The sequence below is a fragment of the Eschrichtius robustus genome, chromosome 1 (genome assembly GCF_028021215.1).
Source record: "Eschrichtius robustus isolate mEscRob2 chromosome 1, mEscRob2.pri, whole genome shotgun sequence".
Classification (NCBI taxonomy): Eukaryota; Metazoa; Chordata; class Mammalia; order Artiodactyla; family Eschrichtiidae; genus Eschrichtius; species Eschrichtius robustus.
Window position 1 is genome coordinate 147,964,871 of NC_090824.1, and position 16,465 is coordinate 147,981,335.

Here is a 16,465-nt window from a genome sequence, read left to right on the forward strand (position 1 = left end):
GACGCCTCCTGAGGAAACCAGATGCTGCCATCTTAAAACCAGGACTGTGCTTGCTTTTGCACCCCTATTCCGCCCAGGCGTCATTAGTGCCAGCCTCACCTCTCGGAGTGGGCACACTGCGGCAGAGACAGACACGATCCCAATAATGAAATCTCACATGTGCGTGGGTGCAGGAGGCAGTGCCCTGCACCAGTGTCCGCGCCCCAGACCCGTTCTCAGGTCTGCAGACCCCAGGGCCCCTTGCTACTGACAAGGCGGCTTCTTGTCCAGAAAGGGAACTTCCTAAAACGCCCAAATGTATACTGCAATTAGGTAAGTGTTTAATTCTAATTAATCCAATTTTACTCTGACTTTCCTTCCCGTAGCAATGAATTACAGATTTTAAAAAGTAGCCTCACAAGCTAGCTTCTTTCTAAAGCGAGGAGCAGATGCGGACACAGAGGCCTGAGTGAAGGACTGAGGGAAGACTGAGGCCAGGCCGGTAAGGTGCTCAGGGCTGGCCCTGGAGCAGGAAAGCTCTCAGAGAAACGGCCTCCAGCGGCTGCCTGCTGACACTCCCTTTCCATCTCAGCTCTGAAAAGAGGGACCGGTGCTTATTACAGGAGGCATCGATATTCTCCCGCAGGCTACCAAGAAACTTCATCGGAAATGTGGCCTATCCCAAACCTGGCCCAGCCGCGGGCTCGGAGCCCTCCCCCTCCGCTGAGCCGGCCCGAGGCGAGGGCGCATTTGGTGAGAGTCTGGCGGCCTCTACCGGAGCGCCTCTGCAGAGGAACGTTCCCCAAAGCCGGAGACGACATGTGGCGCTCGGGCGAGGTGAGAGCGAGCGCGCGAGTGCACTGGGGACGCAGGTGGGGGGGCGGAATCTGCAGCAGGGCAGAGCGCGGCCTCGGTCGCGGAGCGGAGCCGCAGGGCGGCGGCGGGAGCGCAGGGGGCACCGGAGCCTTTCGGCCCGGGAGGACTGGGGAAGTTCGCGCTGGCGGCATGGGGCGGTGACGCCGCACTGGCCTTCCGCTCCTGCCAGCCGGTTGAGAGCAGGCGGAGGAGGAGGAGGATGCACCCTCGCCGACGGCTTGCCTTCCCGGGCCGGCGCGCAGGGTAAGCCCGGGCGCGCGGGACCGGGAAAGTGGGGTAAGAAGCTGCGGGCGAGGGCGAGAGGACGGGCGGCCCCGGCTCGATCCGCACCCCTATCCTCGGGGCTGCCTGGCTTGGGAAGGCAGGTGAAGACAGGCGGGGAGCCACGGGCGGCCGGGAGCGCAAACTTTCCCCCGGCGACTGCGGAGGCATAGCCAGCGCGGGAGGTCAGGGGGGTCCAGAGCGGCGCAGCCCCGCGGGACGGGGCACCAGGGCTCAGTGCCCACGGGCTCGCCGGTAGGAATTGGGGCGTGCGGCAAACGCCGCCGTCACTGGAGCCGACGGGCGAGATCGCCGATCCGGAGGGCCCCGCCGGCCCCAGGCCTTCGAGGCGCGCGGCGTCCAGGAGCTTCCTTCAGGGTGGGCGCCGGCTTGGCGGCGGGGGGCGCGGGCGGGTCGCGCGGGCTGCTCGAGGCCGAGGGACACCAAGCCGGCACTGCACCGCGCGCTCTTCTCCGAGAAAGAAAGCGCCGCCCGGCAGGACGCTCAGCTCGGACCCCGGGCAGGAGCCGGGCAGGTCTGCTGGGGCCAGAAGCTAGCCGGGGAGGGTCGGCGAGCGTTTGGCGCTGGGCGCGCCGCTGCGGACCGGGCAGGAGGCCGACCCTGCCGGGCCGCGAGCACCAAGCCGGCGGAGGCTTCGCCCCCGCAGTGCCACCCCCGCGCCCACCAGCTCCCGCGAGCCCCCGCGGCGGTCCCGGGACCGTGGGAGCGCAGCCTCTCTTTGGGGGTCCCGGCTCCAGGCTGAGGGCAGCAGGAGGCGCCGCCCCGGTTTCCCGCATGCAGCGCCGCCTGCTCGCCGCCGGGACTCTGGCCCGGGTTTGGCGACAAGCCCCGGGACGCGCCCAGGCGACCCCCGCCCTGCCTTTCTCGACTCGAAGGCCTTGGCTTCTGAGGTGGAAGTACCTGTTGTGTATTTCCCTTTTCCGGAGTTGGCCTGGGGTCGCCTCGGGAAAATGTTTCTTTTGAACACGCGGTGCTCCTATAGGATGCTCATCTATTTGCGTTATGCGCATATTGAGAAATATATGCCTTCGCTAAGGTTAGTTGCAGAGCCCAGGGATTGTGCCTGCTTGGATTTCAAATGCATTAATTAGGGCCCAGCACAGAGCCCAGAGCCAAGAGACTTTCCCAAATGCAGTGATTATTAAGTTCTTCAGTCATGGGGACAGATTGCTGAGAAAGTGGCAACCCTCCCTTATAAGCAGTTCTTATATTATCGTGATCTTGTAGAAGACTTGTTTCTTAAATGTGCCTTTTTCCCCCTCTTTCCACATACTTTCTCTCAGCACCTTGCAGAACAAGGAGTAGCTTGCTGACTTTGAATGCGTGGCAAATATTTCAGAAAGGTAAAAGTATTCCACTTGTGGATTTGACAGATGCAAAATACAGTTAGGTAACTTCAGGCATTGAATCTAATAATAGGACTAATGGGTCATTTGATAACATGGTAAAAATAAAACAAAGTATTTGAGGCATGGGAAAAAATAAATTAGGGGAATGGTTCTGCACCTTGAGTAAAAGTGAAAATTAAGCCTACTGTAATTTCTTTTTATGCCCCAATAAAAAGGCCAGTGAACACAGATAACTCCTGATGTGGAGCCGTGCTGGACAAGGACAGCCAGGCTCCTTTCTTTCTGAACTGTGTGTGTTATCAGTGTGATTTGATTCCAGGAACTGCGTCACAGAAACATTCATGTTTATATATTTTTCCCCCTTTCAGCTTCAAGATCAAGGTTGAGAAAGGAACAGTTATTCTTCCAAATTCATCAGCTTCAGCTATTATTCTTATTGGGAATGGACAATGGAATGTTCTCTAGCTTTATCATGATCAAAAACCTCCTTCTGTTTTGTATTTCCATGAACTTAGCCAGTCACTTTGGGTAAGTTATCATCTATGCTTTGATTTTACGATTTTCGGGGCACAAGTGCCTTTCAGAAACTTTGCTGAGCAGTATATTAGCAAACCCTCGCTGGCCACCTTTACAGTCCCACACCCTTGAACTTGTTGTAAATAAATAAAAGAGTCCTTGCCCTACCCCACACTTTATTCCTGAGCAAGGCACTTGGAATAAAGGCACTTTATTCCTTTATTCCAAGTGTGGGGTCTCTGAAGTGAGTCAGAGAAAAGAGGCAGATTATGTTTTCAAAAGTGGAAGGAGAAGATGGTTTCAGAGTCGGCTGTGTTTCCTTCCACTCAGGTTAAAGCACGATTCAGAAGTTGACCTGCATAAAGGACATTTATTGCTTGTTAGACAAGGCAATGATCAACATTCTGATTGCCCTCCTTGGTGCCATTATGCAAAGGAATTTGCCTTTAAAGCCAGGCCCACACTAGGCGGCACTGACAAGGACTTGCAGTGGTCCTGGCTTGAGCCATAGGCCTTGAACTGTGGCCATCTGAATGCAGAGGCAGATACCAGAAACTACATGTGCCTGAAGATCTGCAGGACACCCAGGCATTTGGCGTTATCAATTCCTTTCCTCTTCTTCCCCAAATTGTTCTGGCTGATCAAAAGGATTGTCACTTGAAGTTGGTGGAGTATAATTAAGAAGTTAAATTTTAGAACAAAAGTCGCCAAGCACCCCTTCTGTGAAAATCAGCTGTGGAGGTTGCACTTGTGTGAAACATGGAGGGATCTTCAGGGCACAGTGAATCTGCAACAGATCCCTACTAGTTGGCAGGAAGGAGGACCCTTCCAAGTCCATGACCTTCTCTCTTTGTCCTCTGGACATTTTCTGTTCTTTTGACATTCCCAGGTGTGTACAGAGGAGGAAACAGAGAGAGAGAGAGAGGCTTGTGACCATCCACAGGTGTGTGGCTGGTACATGACGGCAGTGGGGCTGTGTACCAGGTCCGTCAGGGACTAGTCCAGCCCTCAGCACCGTGAAGAATGTGCACACTAACCATGCCTGTGGGACGTGCCTCTTAGCCATTCAGTGTATTCCCTTGGGAAAGAGCATTAGTTGTTATTCTTGCCTTGCTGCTTGTCTTGAGTGTGTATTTCCCTACCTGTGCCTTTGGTTTCCTTATCTGTTCAGTGAATGTCTTCCTTTCCAAGGGCTCTCCCTGCTGCTAAACCTTATAGGATTTAACCATGATGTTCCTACATATCTCTGCATGAGAAGTGTGTTTAGAAGTGAAATCATACACAATATTTAAATTTCCAAGTTAATACATTAGGTAGTCAATTTGCTTACTATATATATCGCATATATTTAGCAGTATTTCAGAGGTAAGAAATAGGCTAGGATTGAGAACATGTATTTTTTCCTAAGATTTTGGTCAGATATATTTTTGTGAATCTGCATTCTGTAGTCACGAAGGTATTATACTCTCTGGTGTATGAAAGTCTGAAATATGAAGGAATGTGCATACCGAGTTTAGCCATTAGAAGCAGCTATACTTTATTTCTTATTTAATTTGATGGCTTTCTGAGGTCATCTTCAAAACAGAGATATATCTGTTAGTTTCTGGAAGCTAATACAGAGCAAGTGGTAGAATACCCCTCAATCTCCCTAGAGAGTTAGCTGTTGGAGAAGTTTTGAATCTGTTAGATATAAGGTCAATAGTGCATCCCAAAATGATACCTACTGACTGCAGAAAATGCGTGAGACACGGAATAGTATGTGAAAAAGAAAACATCCTTAATTCCACCACACAGAAACAATCATGCTTCATATTTTGGTGTGTTTTCTTCCCCTTGCTTCTATGCCTAGTTTTATACAGTTGAGATCATACTGTGCCTTCAGTTTTGTATTTTTGTGCTTTCTTCAAGCCAATACTTTGTTACTACAAACTCTTTGAAATGTGTGATTTAAAATGGATGAATATTATTACAGTGCATAAATGCTTCATCATGGGCTACTTCCCTAATTTGGGGTGTTTACATTGTTTCCGATTGTGCTGTTATTGCATTTTCCTACAGTGAACATATTTGGCTTACAACTGTTTTAAGTATTTGAGATCATTTCTATTAGAAGATCTTCCTGTAAGTGCGATTTTACGTCAGCTCCCCTGAGTACTTTTAGCTCTTGGTCCTACATGTCCAGTTGCTTCTGAGGACCAGGATCTGCAGCAAAGCAGGAAGCCCAGCAGGGTGTGGTTTTCAACAGAAGACATCTTGACATCTGGGGGCACAAGTCCCTATTTATTTCCCTTCTTATACAAGGCTCCTTTCACTTGCTTATTACTATAAATGAACTTAAGAATAATTTTGTCAAATTGCAAAGAAAGTTTCAGAACACTTATTTGGCTTAAAATCTTGACAAAATAATAGCTATCACAATATGGAGTGCCTATTTGTTATGTTGTCTGTTTTAGATAAACCCTAGGAGGAGCCTTATGAGCTAAGCATCATTAGCCCTGTCTTATGGTCAGGAAGGCAAGAGTAAAGGATGGCTAACTGGGGAAGTTCGCCAAGCTGGTCATGCTGGAGTTCCGTCCTCAGCCCTCCTCAGAGTGAACCTGCCGGGTGGTCCTGAGGCTCCTCTCTTGATTTCACGTGGTTTGCAGGGAAGGTCTAAGTCAGACTGATCTATAGAGGAAGGGGACATAATTTTGAAAGGTATTCTCTGCATTGGAGTAGAGAGAGTTTTCCGTTCTGAAATTACAGGAAAAAAAGAGTTTGGGTAAGCTCTGTTATTTCCCCCAAAGAAAGAGTTTATGTGATTTGGTTCTAAAGAAAGGTGAACGGGGAAGCATGTAAGGCCTTAATCTGAACATTGTGGGACAAGAGAAATGCTGACGCCTGTAAATATGTAAAGGAAACCAGACAACTGGTGGAGGGTTAGGAGGGTGAGAGGAAACCAGTCAGGGAGCAGAAGGAAAGAGGCAAGTACATGTGTGCTTTTGTGCAGTACAAAGTTATACCCAGTGTTTGTGAAAAGCATGTGGATTTGGCAATCAGGAAATTTATAAATGTGATAAGTAAAATGTATTTGGTGATTATATAAGACAATGTGAAATTGCTTTGAAAATATATGAGTCTCATTTCTTCTCCTTCTCCCTTTTGTTTTCTAAATTTGATCAGAGCCACCAGTAGCTCATTTTCAGTAACCTTTGTAATTCTTCCGTTAGTTTTAAGTTACATAACAGAGCATGAGTCAAGTGTATAACAGAACAGAGGCCTATTTGACTGTCAGCCTTATGCAATGTCACGTGTAGAGACATTATAATTTGAGGTATTATAATTATTTTAATGAGACCAGTAATCAAATGTACATGGTAAAAAAAAAACTAGCACAGAAACAATGTCTGAATCAATGTAATGTCAAAATACATAATATTAAATTTAATCTGGAATTAGTTTATCATCATTTGAAAAATCATACTTTATCAGACTTGATTGACCAGTGATAATTGTAAGATAAATTTGAGGATTATCAACTCAATGATAAGGTAAAATCTGATTCAATTCATTTAATAGTATTAAACATTTTTTAGAGGTTTATCTATTGGAAAATTAAAAATGCATTAGAATTTTATCACATGGGAGCTACAATTCAAATAGACTTTGGAAAAGTATTTTATAATTGGCAATTATAGGCAGATTCTTGTAGAAGTAGCTTAAGAACAGGAACAGATAAGGTTCTTCTTTATCTGTCTACACAAGTGTGCTAACCGGGACCTTTGGTTTCATGAAGAGGGCTTGTTCATACACGTTCTCAAGGACAGTTCTCTTCTTTTAACTAGAGCAGAAAGTATACTCTCTCTGAGTCATTTAAGTACTCACAATGTCTTTTTAAATGGCAAGTTCTCTCTTGTGAATCCCCAGATGGCAAGTTCTTCCTGCCTGTAGCTGCTGGTTCACAAGACCCAGGACAAAATGTCATCGTAACAATTTTAAAAACACAGAGAAGTGCTGTGAAGCAGTTAGGACACACACAGGTGAGAGGGCGTCTAAGTGGAGGCTGTAGAGATGGCCAGAGATCTCACATGTAGTAAACATTTTAGGTGACTAAGATCCTGCTACAGAGTAATGCCCAATATTTTTTAAGGCACCAAAAGAAAATAATTCCAAATTACACACTTTGTAGAAGAAACTCTTAGCAGGTTTATCATGCCAACAGGCAGTGAGCTAAGACAAAGCTTAGAAGGACAGTCAGCCAGAGTCGACCCAGCTGGCCCTGTCTGGCCGTCAGTTCCAAGATGAGTCACTGGCTTGGTTCAAGGGGAGAAGGAGAATGTGGGCTTTTGGTTTTTTACAAAGGTGCAATTGCATAACATGCATATTTTAATTGGTGTGAAATTTCAAAGGAAAATATTAGAATCAAAAGTAGAAAAATCTTATCATAGAACTATGGTGGCAGCAACAATAATTATCAGTGTTTACATGAGTATTTCTCCTTCATTTCCAGAATGCATTTTCAAAAAAATGTACTGTTTAATTTTCACAAAACCCTCACTTTGTAGGTGTAAAGAGTTCAGGTGATAGAACACAGAGAAACACGTCTAAGTTTCATCATTGGAAAGTGGAAAAGTCAGGATCCATCTCCAGGCTCAGGGACTGGGCTAGCACCCTCCATGCAGGACCTTTTCCAGAATGTCTGGATATTTAAGGTGCAATGAAAAGGGATAGAATGGGGGAAAATCTATACTTTGAAATGTCCTAACCTAGAACTCAAATAACACTGCTCTAAAGATAGTTGGTTTATCGTAGCCTGAATAAAATCAAATACAAAATATGTACTATGAAATATAATGTTGCAGAGAGGGAACCATATTATAGGAAAATTAAGATATACTATGAAACTGGCTTTAGCAGTTCATTGAAAATTCTGTTTTATTTGTATTTATTTAACAATTTATTTCAAGGTCAAAAGGCAAACCTAAAAATAAATGAAACCCAGGACCAGTTCATTTTCAGTTTTAACAACAACACAAAAAATTGGGCCATCACTCCATAATCAGTTTGGTTCCTATTTCAGGGATGTAGGTGTCATTTTGACAGAGGACAGTGAAGCTGCTCTGTGTGGCAGCAGAATTACTAAACCTGCCTGCAACTCAGTTTCCTAATCTCCAGGTGGAGTTAATAATGGATCCTATGTCACAGGGTTGATGAGAAGGATAAATTGCTGAATGAGTGCTAAATGCTGAAACATGGCCAGGTAGGAAGGGAGTGCTAAGTCCAGGCTAACTGTCCTGAGTGTTGTGACCAGGAGACCCTGAGGTTTACTAGACCCATGGGGTGGGCACGGCAAAGTCATGTCAGCAGAGTCTCCCTTGCCATGTGAAGGAGCACATTCACAGTCACAGGTTCTGGGGATCAGGATGTGGGCATCCTGCAGTATGGTGCCCTGTGGCTGCATCAGTGTTTATTGAGTCCTTCCTACGTGCCAGGCACTGTTCTAGGTGCTGAGACTCTGTGGTGGGCAGAGTAGAGCCTGCCTTCCAGGAGGGCTCCTTCTAGTGTGCAGTAAACATGTACTTGTCAGTTGGGTCACAAGGATTGCTGAGAAGAGTGATCAGAGTAGGAGGTAGTGAGTGTGCTGGAGAGAAGTGCTCAAGCAGATGTCTAAAGAAAGTGAGCATGTGAGCAGTGCCCTTCATGGAGATGACTGGACAGGTGAGAGAAGCAGCAGATGCAGGGTGATGAGGAAGCAGCGTGAGGAAGGGGAAGGTTGGTGGGAGGCAGGACCAGAGAAGCAGTTGGGACTGTCAGATCATGAAGGACCTTGTATGCCATGCTAGGTAGTATCAGGACGAGCAGTTGGCTGTTGAAGAGTGAAATATGAGCCCATTGAGATGTGACCGTAGAATGACAAACGTTAAAGCTAACTCTGGCTGCCGAGTGGAGAATACACTAAGAGTCTAAGGTGGGGAGGCTTAGTAAAGAAGGGACCAGGGAGGAAGTTAAGAGGCAAATGCAACAACCCAGGGGAGGGGCATTTCAGCCAGCAGGATCTGTTGATGGGCTGATGTGAACGTGAAAGAAGAGGAGTCAGGAATGATCGCCCCAGTGCTTGACCTGAAAACGTGATGGGTTCAATTGGCTGTTGTTGAGCTGGTGGGGACAGTAGGAGAAGAGGCTGTAGAGAATCATGAGTGCAGTCTTGGACCTGTGAGATGCTTGTTAGATATCCAAGTGGCCAGGCAGGCTGTTGGACATACAGGTCCGGAGTCAGAGAGAAAGAGATTGGAGATGGAGACATGAACTTGAGAGAGACATTTAAAGCCATAGATTGAATGAGATCAATCAGAGATTGAGTGTAGACTGAAAAAGGGTCCCTGGACAGCCCTGGAACACTCCAGCGTTTAAGGTCAGGAAGGTAAGAAGCGGGCAAGCAAGACTGAGGAGAAGAGGCCAGTGAAGATAAGAAGAAGAAAGAGAGTCATGTCCTGCGACTGAGTGGAGAAGTGTTGTAAGAAGGGGTCAGCTGAGGGCTGAGACTGGACCTTTGGGTTTGGCAGTGTGGAGGAGCGGCCAGAAGAGAGCTTTCACTGGGAAGCAGTTGGGCAAAGCCCGAGTGGAGTGGGGCAAGAGAAGGGCAGAGAGACAGCAGAGACCTTTGAGCAGAAAACTCCAGTGAGTTTTGATGAGAAGAGAGGCTAAGGATGGAACAATAGCTGGGAGGGGATATAGGGTGAATGAAAGACTTTTTAAAGACCTGATGTAATTACTGATAGGAATGGTTGGGGGGAGGGAGACCCGTGTGTGATAAGCACCAGTATGATTCATGTGTTTTATAATCATGTATGTGGGGCACCCAGTGTGGCTGGGGGAAGAGAAGGGGCTGAGTCTAGGGAAGTGGGCAGAGTCAGATGAAGGGGGTGTGGCCTGCAAGACCAGGAGCTGGGTTGCACCTTGCAGGAGGTAGGATTCTGAACCAGGCTGCAGTGGTTGGGGACAGGAGTGGAGCGTCTACATGGAGGGTGGCAGACAGGGGTAGGGTGGACTTGAGCACTGTCTAGGGAGCTGACAGGCAGGACCAGGGGCACCTTTGATAGGGGTGCCATCTAAGAGTTCTGGCATAATGTTTTATGGCCATGACTTTATCCATATAAAGCACACATGTCAATCCATGTTTTCCACCATAAGAGGGAACAACTCTTATTTGGAAACTCGGGGTTGACTTTCATGTCTGGCTATATCCACCATGTTTTTGTTTTTTTTTTTTTTAAATTTTGCATATTTTTTAACATGGTTAGCTAAAGTGGCGTGCAATGGAAATTTGAGGAAAACTTCACAAAACCGTGCCATTTAGAGGTACTTATTTAGTGAGCTTAAAGTAACAAGCAAATAAACTGAAGATACATTTCTCAGAAGTAATTAAATACTGAAGAAAAAATGCAGAAAGAAATGCTATTCAGGAAAACAGATAAGCTGCTGCTTAAAAGCAATTCTGTTCCAGTCCCAAAGTAAGTTCAGGTTAAAGCTGGTCTGCAGATACAATTACCTATCCTATTTTATGGAAATCAAAAAATGGCTGTCAGCATAAGCAGAGATAACATCACAAGAAATGCATCACACATTACCATCAATAGCACCATTCGTGGTACGAGACAAAAGATTTTTCTTCCCCAGAAATGATGACATAACTTGAACTTGAACTTGAACCCTTTAAATTACTGAAATAAGGAGACGTCATCAGGCATCACTTGGTAAAATGAAGCACCTTTAAAGATGGACTCTACCTCATAGTGTTATTATTACTAGTAGAGATTGTAATACTGATAGAAAAGATACATTGGAGTAAAATTTCCTCAAAAAGAAAAAGACTCTTAGATTTGACTACCAGTATAACTCTTTGCTCACTCCTCTTTCAGAGTAATGCATGGATTCTACTGCAGGTTTCACCCTGTGTTCGTAACTGATTTTGGAGACAGTTCTCTTGGGATCCCTGCCCTGCTGTATTCAGACTCCTCCCTCCCCATTCCTCCCCGACTCTCCATCAGAAACCCTGCTGATGGCCTCATCCATCCCGCCTCTACCCTCTGCCATCACCTGAGCAATGGGTCTCTACGCCTCCAGTCTTGCCTCTTCTAAGTCCATCATCCCCAAGGTGCCCAGGGGCCACAAGGAATGAAAATGACCCTGTTAAGATACTCTGAATTTCCCACCACCTTCAGGCTAGATCCTAGAGGTGGAGCTTGTCACATGAATGCGCCATGATTTGAGCCACACACGTGGCTCTTCTCACCAGAGTTCAATGTGCCCTCTGCAAATGTCAGTATTTCTTTTCTTTTTTAAAATTTTTATTGGAGTATAGTTGATTTACAATGTTGTGTTAGTTTCTGCTGTACAACAAAGTGAATCAGTTATAAATATACATATATCCACTCTTTTCGATTCTTTTCCCATATAGTTCATTACAGAGTATTGAGTAGAGTTCCCTGTTCTATACAGTAGGTCCTTATTAGTTATCTGTTTTATATATAATAGTGTGTATATGTCAATACCAATCTCCCAATTTCTTAGTGCCACTGCTCACAACCCCTTCCTTTGGCTTGAGACCTGATCTTCATGCTTGAAGGCTTAGGTCTGCTTTCCTCTCCTCTGACCCCATACAAAGCTTGATCCCTCCCCTTTGGGTACGTAGAATGCCCTGCATATTGCAAAGATTCCTGCACCAACCATGTTCTACAGAAATCCTCTGGGAACATGGCCTATTCTTTTAGATGCAGTCATGTTCCCAAGGTTGGGGATGCCACCTTTCTCCTTGACACCACCAGTCCTCACCACAATGCCAGGCACATGGTTGATGTCCACAATACCTTTGTTGAGCTGAGCTGCTGAGATAAGCACTGGGCCCAACCCGACAGCCTCTCTGAAGACGTGACAGAGAAGAGACGCTCTCTGGGGTCATTTGGAGTCACTCTGGCAGTTGGCTCAGAGAGCAACCTTTCTGTTTCCAATCTAGACAGGCTTAGAACAGTCCCTCTCCCCCATGGCTGCACATGAAGATCACTTGGGGACATTAAAAAATACCAGTGCCCATTCCTCCTGGGTGAATTAAAGCCGAGTCTCTAGGGCCTAGAAACCCGGAAGAGGCTAATGCAGAAGTCACAGAATCAAACGCCTTGAGGAGACCAGATGTAAGACCACAGGGACAGGTGGGAAATTTGCACAATTGCTAGAGTTGACCCTTTCTAAAGTCAGTCACATTTATTGTTCTGAAAACTCTGCTGGCGAAATAAACCCATTAGTGGACCACGTTTCTTGGCTGTCTGTTTCCCACTCCACCTCATCAGAAGTCTCTGAAAGGCCCAGAACCTCAAGCCTGGCAGGGGCCACTCATAGCTTTTTAGGAAGCCCTTACACCCCCTGAGCATCTTGTCCTACCCGTATCACTGCCCATGTCACAACCACCACCTTCCTTCCTCAGTCTGGAATATGGGGCTCAGAGTTCAAGTTTAGGGATCGAGTCCTTGTGCCTTTTGTATAGACCTGTACCTGGGTAGGAAGATATAAAAAATGAGGATGTTTTAACATGCGTGGTTAGGTCTACATTTCCTTTATGATCCCTTTTCTGGAACATCAATCTGAAAATGTTGCAACTGTTTCATAGACTAAATGTGACATGTGTTTGTAGAAAACAGGCAGTAACTATAAGGAAATAGTTCATATTTTCTGAGAAACTAGTTCATTAATCCTGATACTGAAGGGGAAATCAAATTTTTCAAGCATTTCTACTTTATCTAAGGTCATTCTCAGAAATAAGGGATCTAGTCTCAGCTCACAAAATCTGCTCCCCCCGAGATCAGAGCCTTCAGCTTATCCTGGAAGCAGCTGTGTACTCACAGCTTACCTGAGGGCCGGCAGAGCTCTTTGGTTTTACTCAGAACAGTGGAGATGCAAGATGGAGCCTGCTTTCTGCACCTTAGAGGGCTGAGGGCATCTTGTGTTTCCACCTGGAGGACTAGTGGATTTGCTCACTGCATGGAATTGCTCACCGAAGGCACAGCCCACTCTTTTTGTGTTATTTTGTTTTCCTAGCCCAAATGGAACAAAGCAAGCTGAAGTCACTCTGTATATTAGAAGCAGTCTATAAAGATTATACAACTTGATATGCATGAGCAAGTTCACCAGACCCCTCTGAGAGTCTCCTGTATGCTGGCACGTCATTTGCTTTCAGTGGTAGGGGAAGGGCCTTCCTCTCTGTAGCAGTGAAGATGGTGCATTTTGTAACAACGAGATGCAGATGAATGGTTTCTGAGGAGGATCTATGGACTGAGGAGGACTTCCCAGTTTTTCATGAGAGGAACCTCTACTCCTGCCCCGACAGGCATTTTCAGGACTTTTTTAGAAACCGTTTCCTACCTCTTAGGGCCTACCTTCAGTAAAAATAGAGAAGAAATCACTGCAAATCCCCAGCCATGGCCTCTCTAAAAAAAAAAAAAGTCCACAGATAAATATAAGAAGCAGTTACAGCAAAAGATGGCAGATATTGAAATTCCTGCAAGAAAAGTGTAATTATGTGTAAATGGGTGTAGATATATTTGAACTCTTTTTAAAATTTTGGCCAAAAAGTGGAAGAAGAGCTTTGGAAGTCTTAGACATTGCGTGCTATCCCATTGCTTTTGGCAATGATTTGGGTATTTGTGAAGCAGGATTCAGAGCCATGTGGGATGGTGTTTGTCTGAGTCAGTGGTGGAGCAGTGTACCAGGATGTCCAGGAGGCAGTGCTCCTGGAGACAGGCACTGGGACTGCATGGTCTGTGGGCACCTCCATGGTCTCTATCTCCGGACAGTCAAGGCTATTCAGAGCAAATATAATTTTAGAACATTTTCACAACAGATGTAATAGTTTTTAAAAATGTGCTTGAAACATTAAAGTATGCTTTTTCTTTTATTTTTTCTCATTGTGACTTTATTTTACATTTTTTACTGAGATATAATTGATATATTACATTGTGTAAGTTTAGGGTGTGTTGATTTGATACATTTATATATTGCAATATGATCACCACCTTAGCATTAGCTGACACCTCTATCATGTCGCATAATTATCATTTCCTTTTTGTGATGGAAACACTTAAGATCTAGCCTCTTAGTAACTTTGAAGTTTATAACACAGTATTGTTAAGTATAATTACTATGCTGTGCATTAGATCCCCAGAACTTATTTACCTTCTAGTTGCAGGTTTGTAACCTTAAGTAACATCTCTCCAATTCCATCACCCTCAGCCCCTGGTTACCACCATTCTACTCTGTTTCTACGAGTTGGCTTTTTCAGATTCCACATACAAGTGATAAGCCTTTTCTACTAGTGTGCATGCTCTCATCTCTCTTCTAAGTTAAAGAGCCAACGGGGACCTTCCAAAAATTGGACACTTGGACCAAGCCTAGAATTGAATAACCAAACTGGTGAGAGTTATGATCACCATGCGAAGTGGACATTGAGGTCAGATTTAGTTTGAGCAATAGTTGTTCAACTGGGCGTGTGCACAGACTTTCTTTCATAAACTTGGAGGACAGTGTTAAGCCCCTTCATCCTGACATTAGGTCTTCAAGGCTGAGTGCTTTGTCTTTCTAAAGTGTGAAACTACAATAGATGTCAGAGAAAAGGGAATTCAATATTTTTAAATACTAAGTCACAGAGTAAAAAATTATGTGTCTGTGGGCTCCATACTAACAGGACTGAATTTTAGGTTGTTAGAGCTTCAACAATATGCATTTTAATGGTGATGGGAAAATTAGATCCAAAGAACTTTATAGTGTCTCATTCAAAAGGGAGTCACTTTAGGACATTAGATAGTTGACCTGTTTAGATGCAGTCAGTGAAAATGACCAATTTTTGAGAAGTGGGTGGGGCAGGTACACATCAGTGCTGCCCTCAGATCCACCTGCTGATGGCAGGGCTCAGCGTCCATTCCAGCCACTTCACGGACGAGAAAGCGCATGAGCAGAGTGGGGCCCCACAGTCAGGCACTACAGGGAGGTCCCAGGAGCCCTCTCTTCTTCTCCCAAGTACCAAGGGTGCTGACTTCTCGGGACCACAGCTGGCTCTTAGCTGGGTTGAGTTCCCCTTGAAGCCAAGCCAGATGTGCAGGTCAGGTTCTTGGTAATAACACATATCTTGCTATTTGCACTTCTGAAAAAGCAGCGATGGTTGCCTGAGGTGGAACCCATGATGTTCAGGTGTGTTACCATCTTCTAGACTTGTGACTTTCTTTCCCTCCAGATAACTTCCTCGGTTTGCCCAAATCTGCTCAGGGCCATTTCTCATTTCCAGCTGCTCCATCGACATACACTTTTGAGGCCTGGATAACTTCACTGAATTGTACAAACTAGACTGTTCTTCCTGTGAACCTCCTAGAAGGTTCTGCCCGTCTTCTCAGGGTTTTATCGTAAGTTGACATGTTGGGTCATACAGAACACTGTGCTCCCTGAGTCTCTGCTCTGAGGCGACATCACGTAAAGCCAGGGTTTTCAGCCTGGGCTTCACAATTCCTGCTCCCTGCATCCTGTGCTTTGGCTGGAGCCGAGTGTGCTGGCAGCTGGCAGTGCTGATGGTACAGAAGCCCACAGACTCTGTCGTCCCTTCACCATATGCTCCAGTCCTGGCATAATGCTCACAGCACAAATGCTCCCAATTAAGGATACAGGGAAATTTGGGCACACCAATCTTACTTTCAAATTGGGTAAAGCTTTTAATGTCCCCCCCGACACCCCATAGCCCATTGCAGTTGACTCACTAACAAAATGAAGACTCAGTTTTTCTGTTTTTAAACCAAACTTCTGAAATCCCCTGTGAGTGGGTTAGGCTCTGCTAGCCTATGTGCAGTGACTAATATGTCTTAAAAATGGCTACACTATTGACACAAACAGCTCTTCAGAATCTGGGAGGGATGGATTTTGAGCATCATGTAAGGTAGATGGGTGACCAGCCCAGAGCCAGCATTCTCTGGCTGGCTATTCAAGAATTAGGGTTATTCAAGATATTCAAGAATAAGGCTTATGTATGCAAAACAATAACCTGGGTAGTACAGGAAATCATTCTCAGATGCCCTCCCTTCAAGACAAGTCACCATATTATTCCCTGGTTTCTATACTTTGAGAAGAATTTGTAAGAAATAATTAATACAAGTTTGAACTCTTTCTTTTGTTTCTCCATTAAAAAGCTTTTCACAAATGCCAACCAGTTCTGTAAAAGATGAAACCAATGACAACATCACAATATTCACCAGGATCTTGGATGGGCTCCTGGATGGCTACGACAACAGACTGAGGCCTGGGCTCGGAGGTTGGTGTATGCTCCTTGGCTGAGGCCCTCGAGGCCCAAGGGAAATTTTTGCTTAAATCCAGCTCATGTTTCCGGTGATTCAAACAATTCCTCAAAGAGCTTCCCTGCTAGGAGTTTGAATTGGTGGTGTTGCTAAGGCTTCTGC

At 45.6% G+C, this 16,465-nt stretch overlaps 1 protein-coding gene across 1 annotated transcript in view; it reads left to right on the forward strand.

Moving 5' to 3' along the window:
* Positions 1-725: 725 nt before the first annotated feature.
* The window catches only part of GABRA5 (gamma-aminobutyric acid type A receptor subunit alpha5), a 94,494-nt gene continuing 78,754 nt past the window's right edge, over positions 726-16,465 (forward strand). The window contains exons 1-4 of the mRNA XM_068537478.1: positions 726-816; positions 2,421-2,480; positions 2,855-3,014; positions 16,199-16,320. Coding sequence (XP_068393579.1) covers positions 2,929-3,014; positions 16,199-16,320 — 208 coding nt within the window. The 5' untranslated portion in view covers positions 726-816; positions 2,421-2,480; positions 2,855-2,928. The remainder of the gene's footprint in view (positions 817-2,420; positions 2,481-2,854; positions 3,015-16,198; positions 16,321-16,465) is intronic.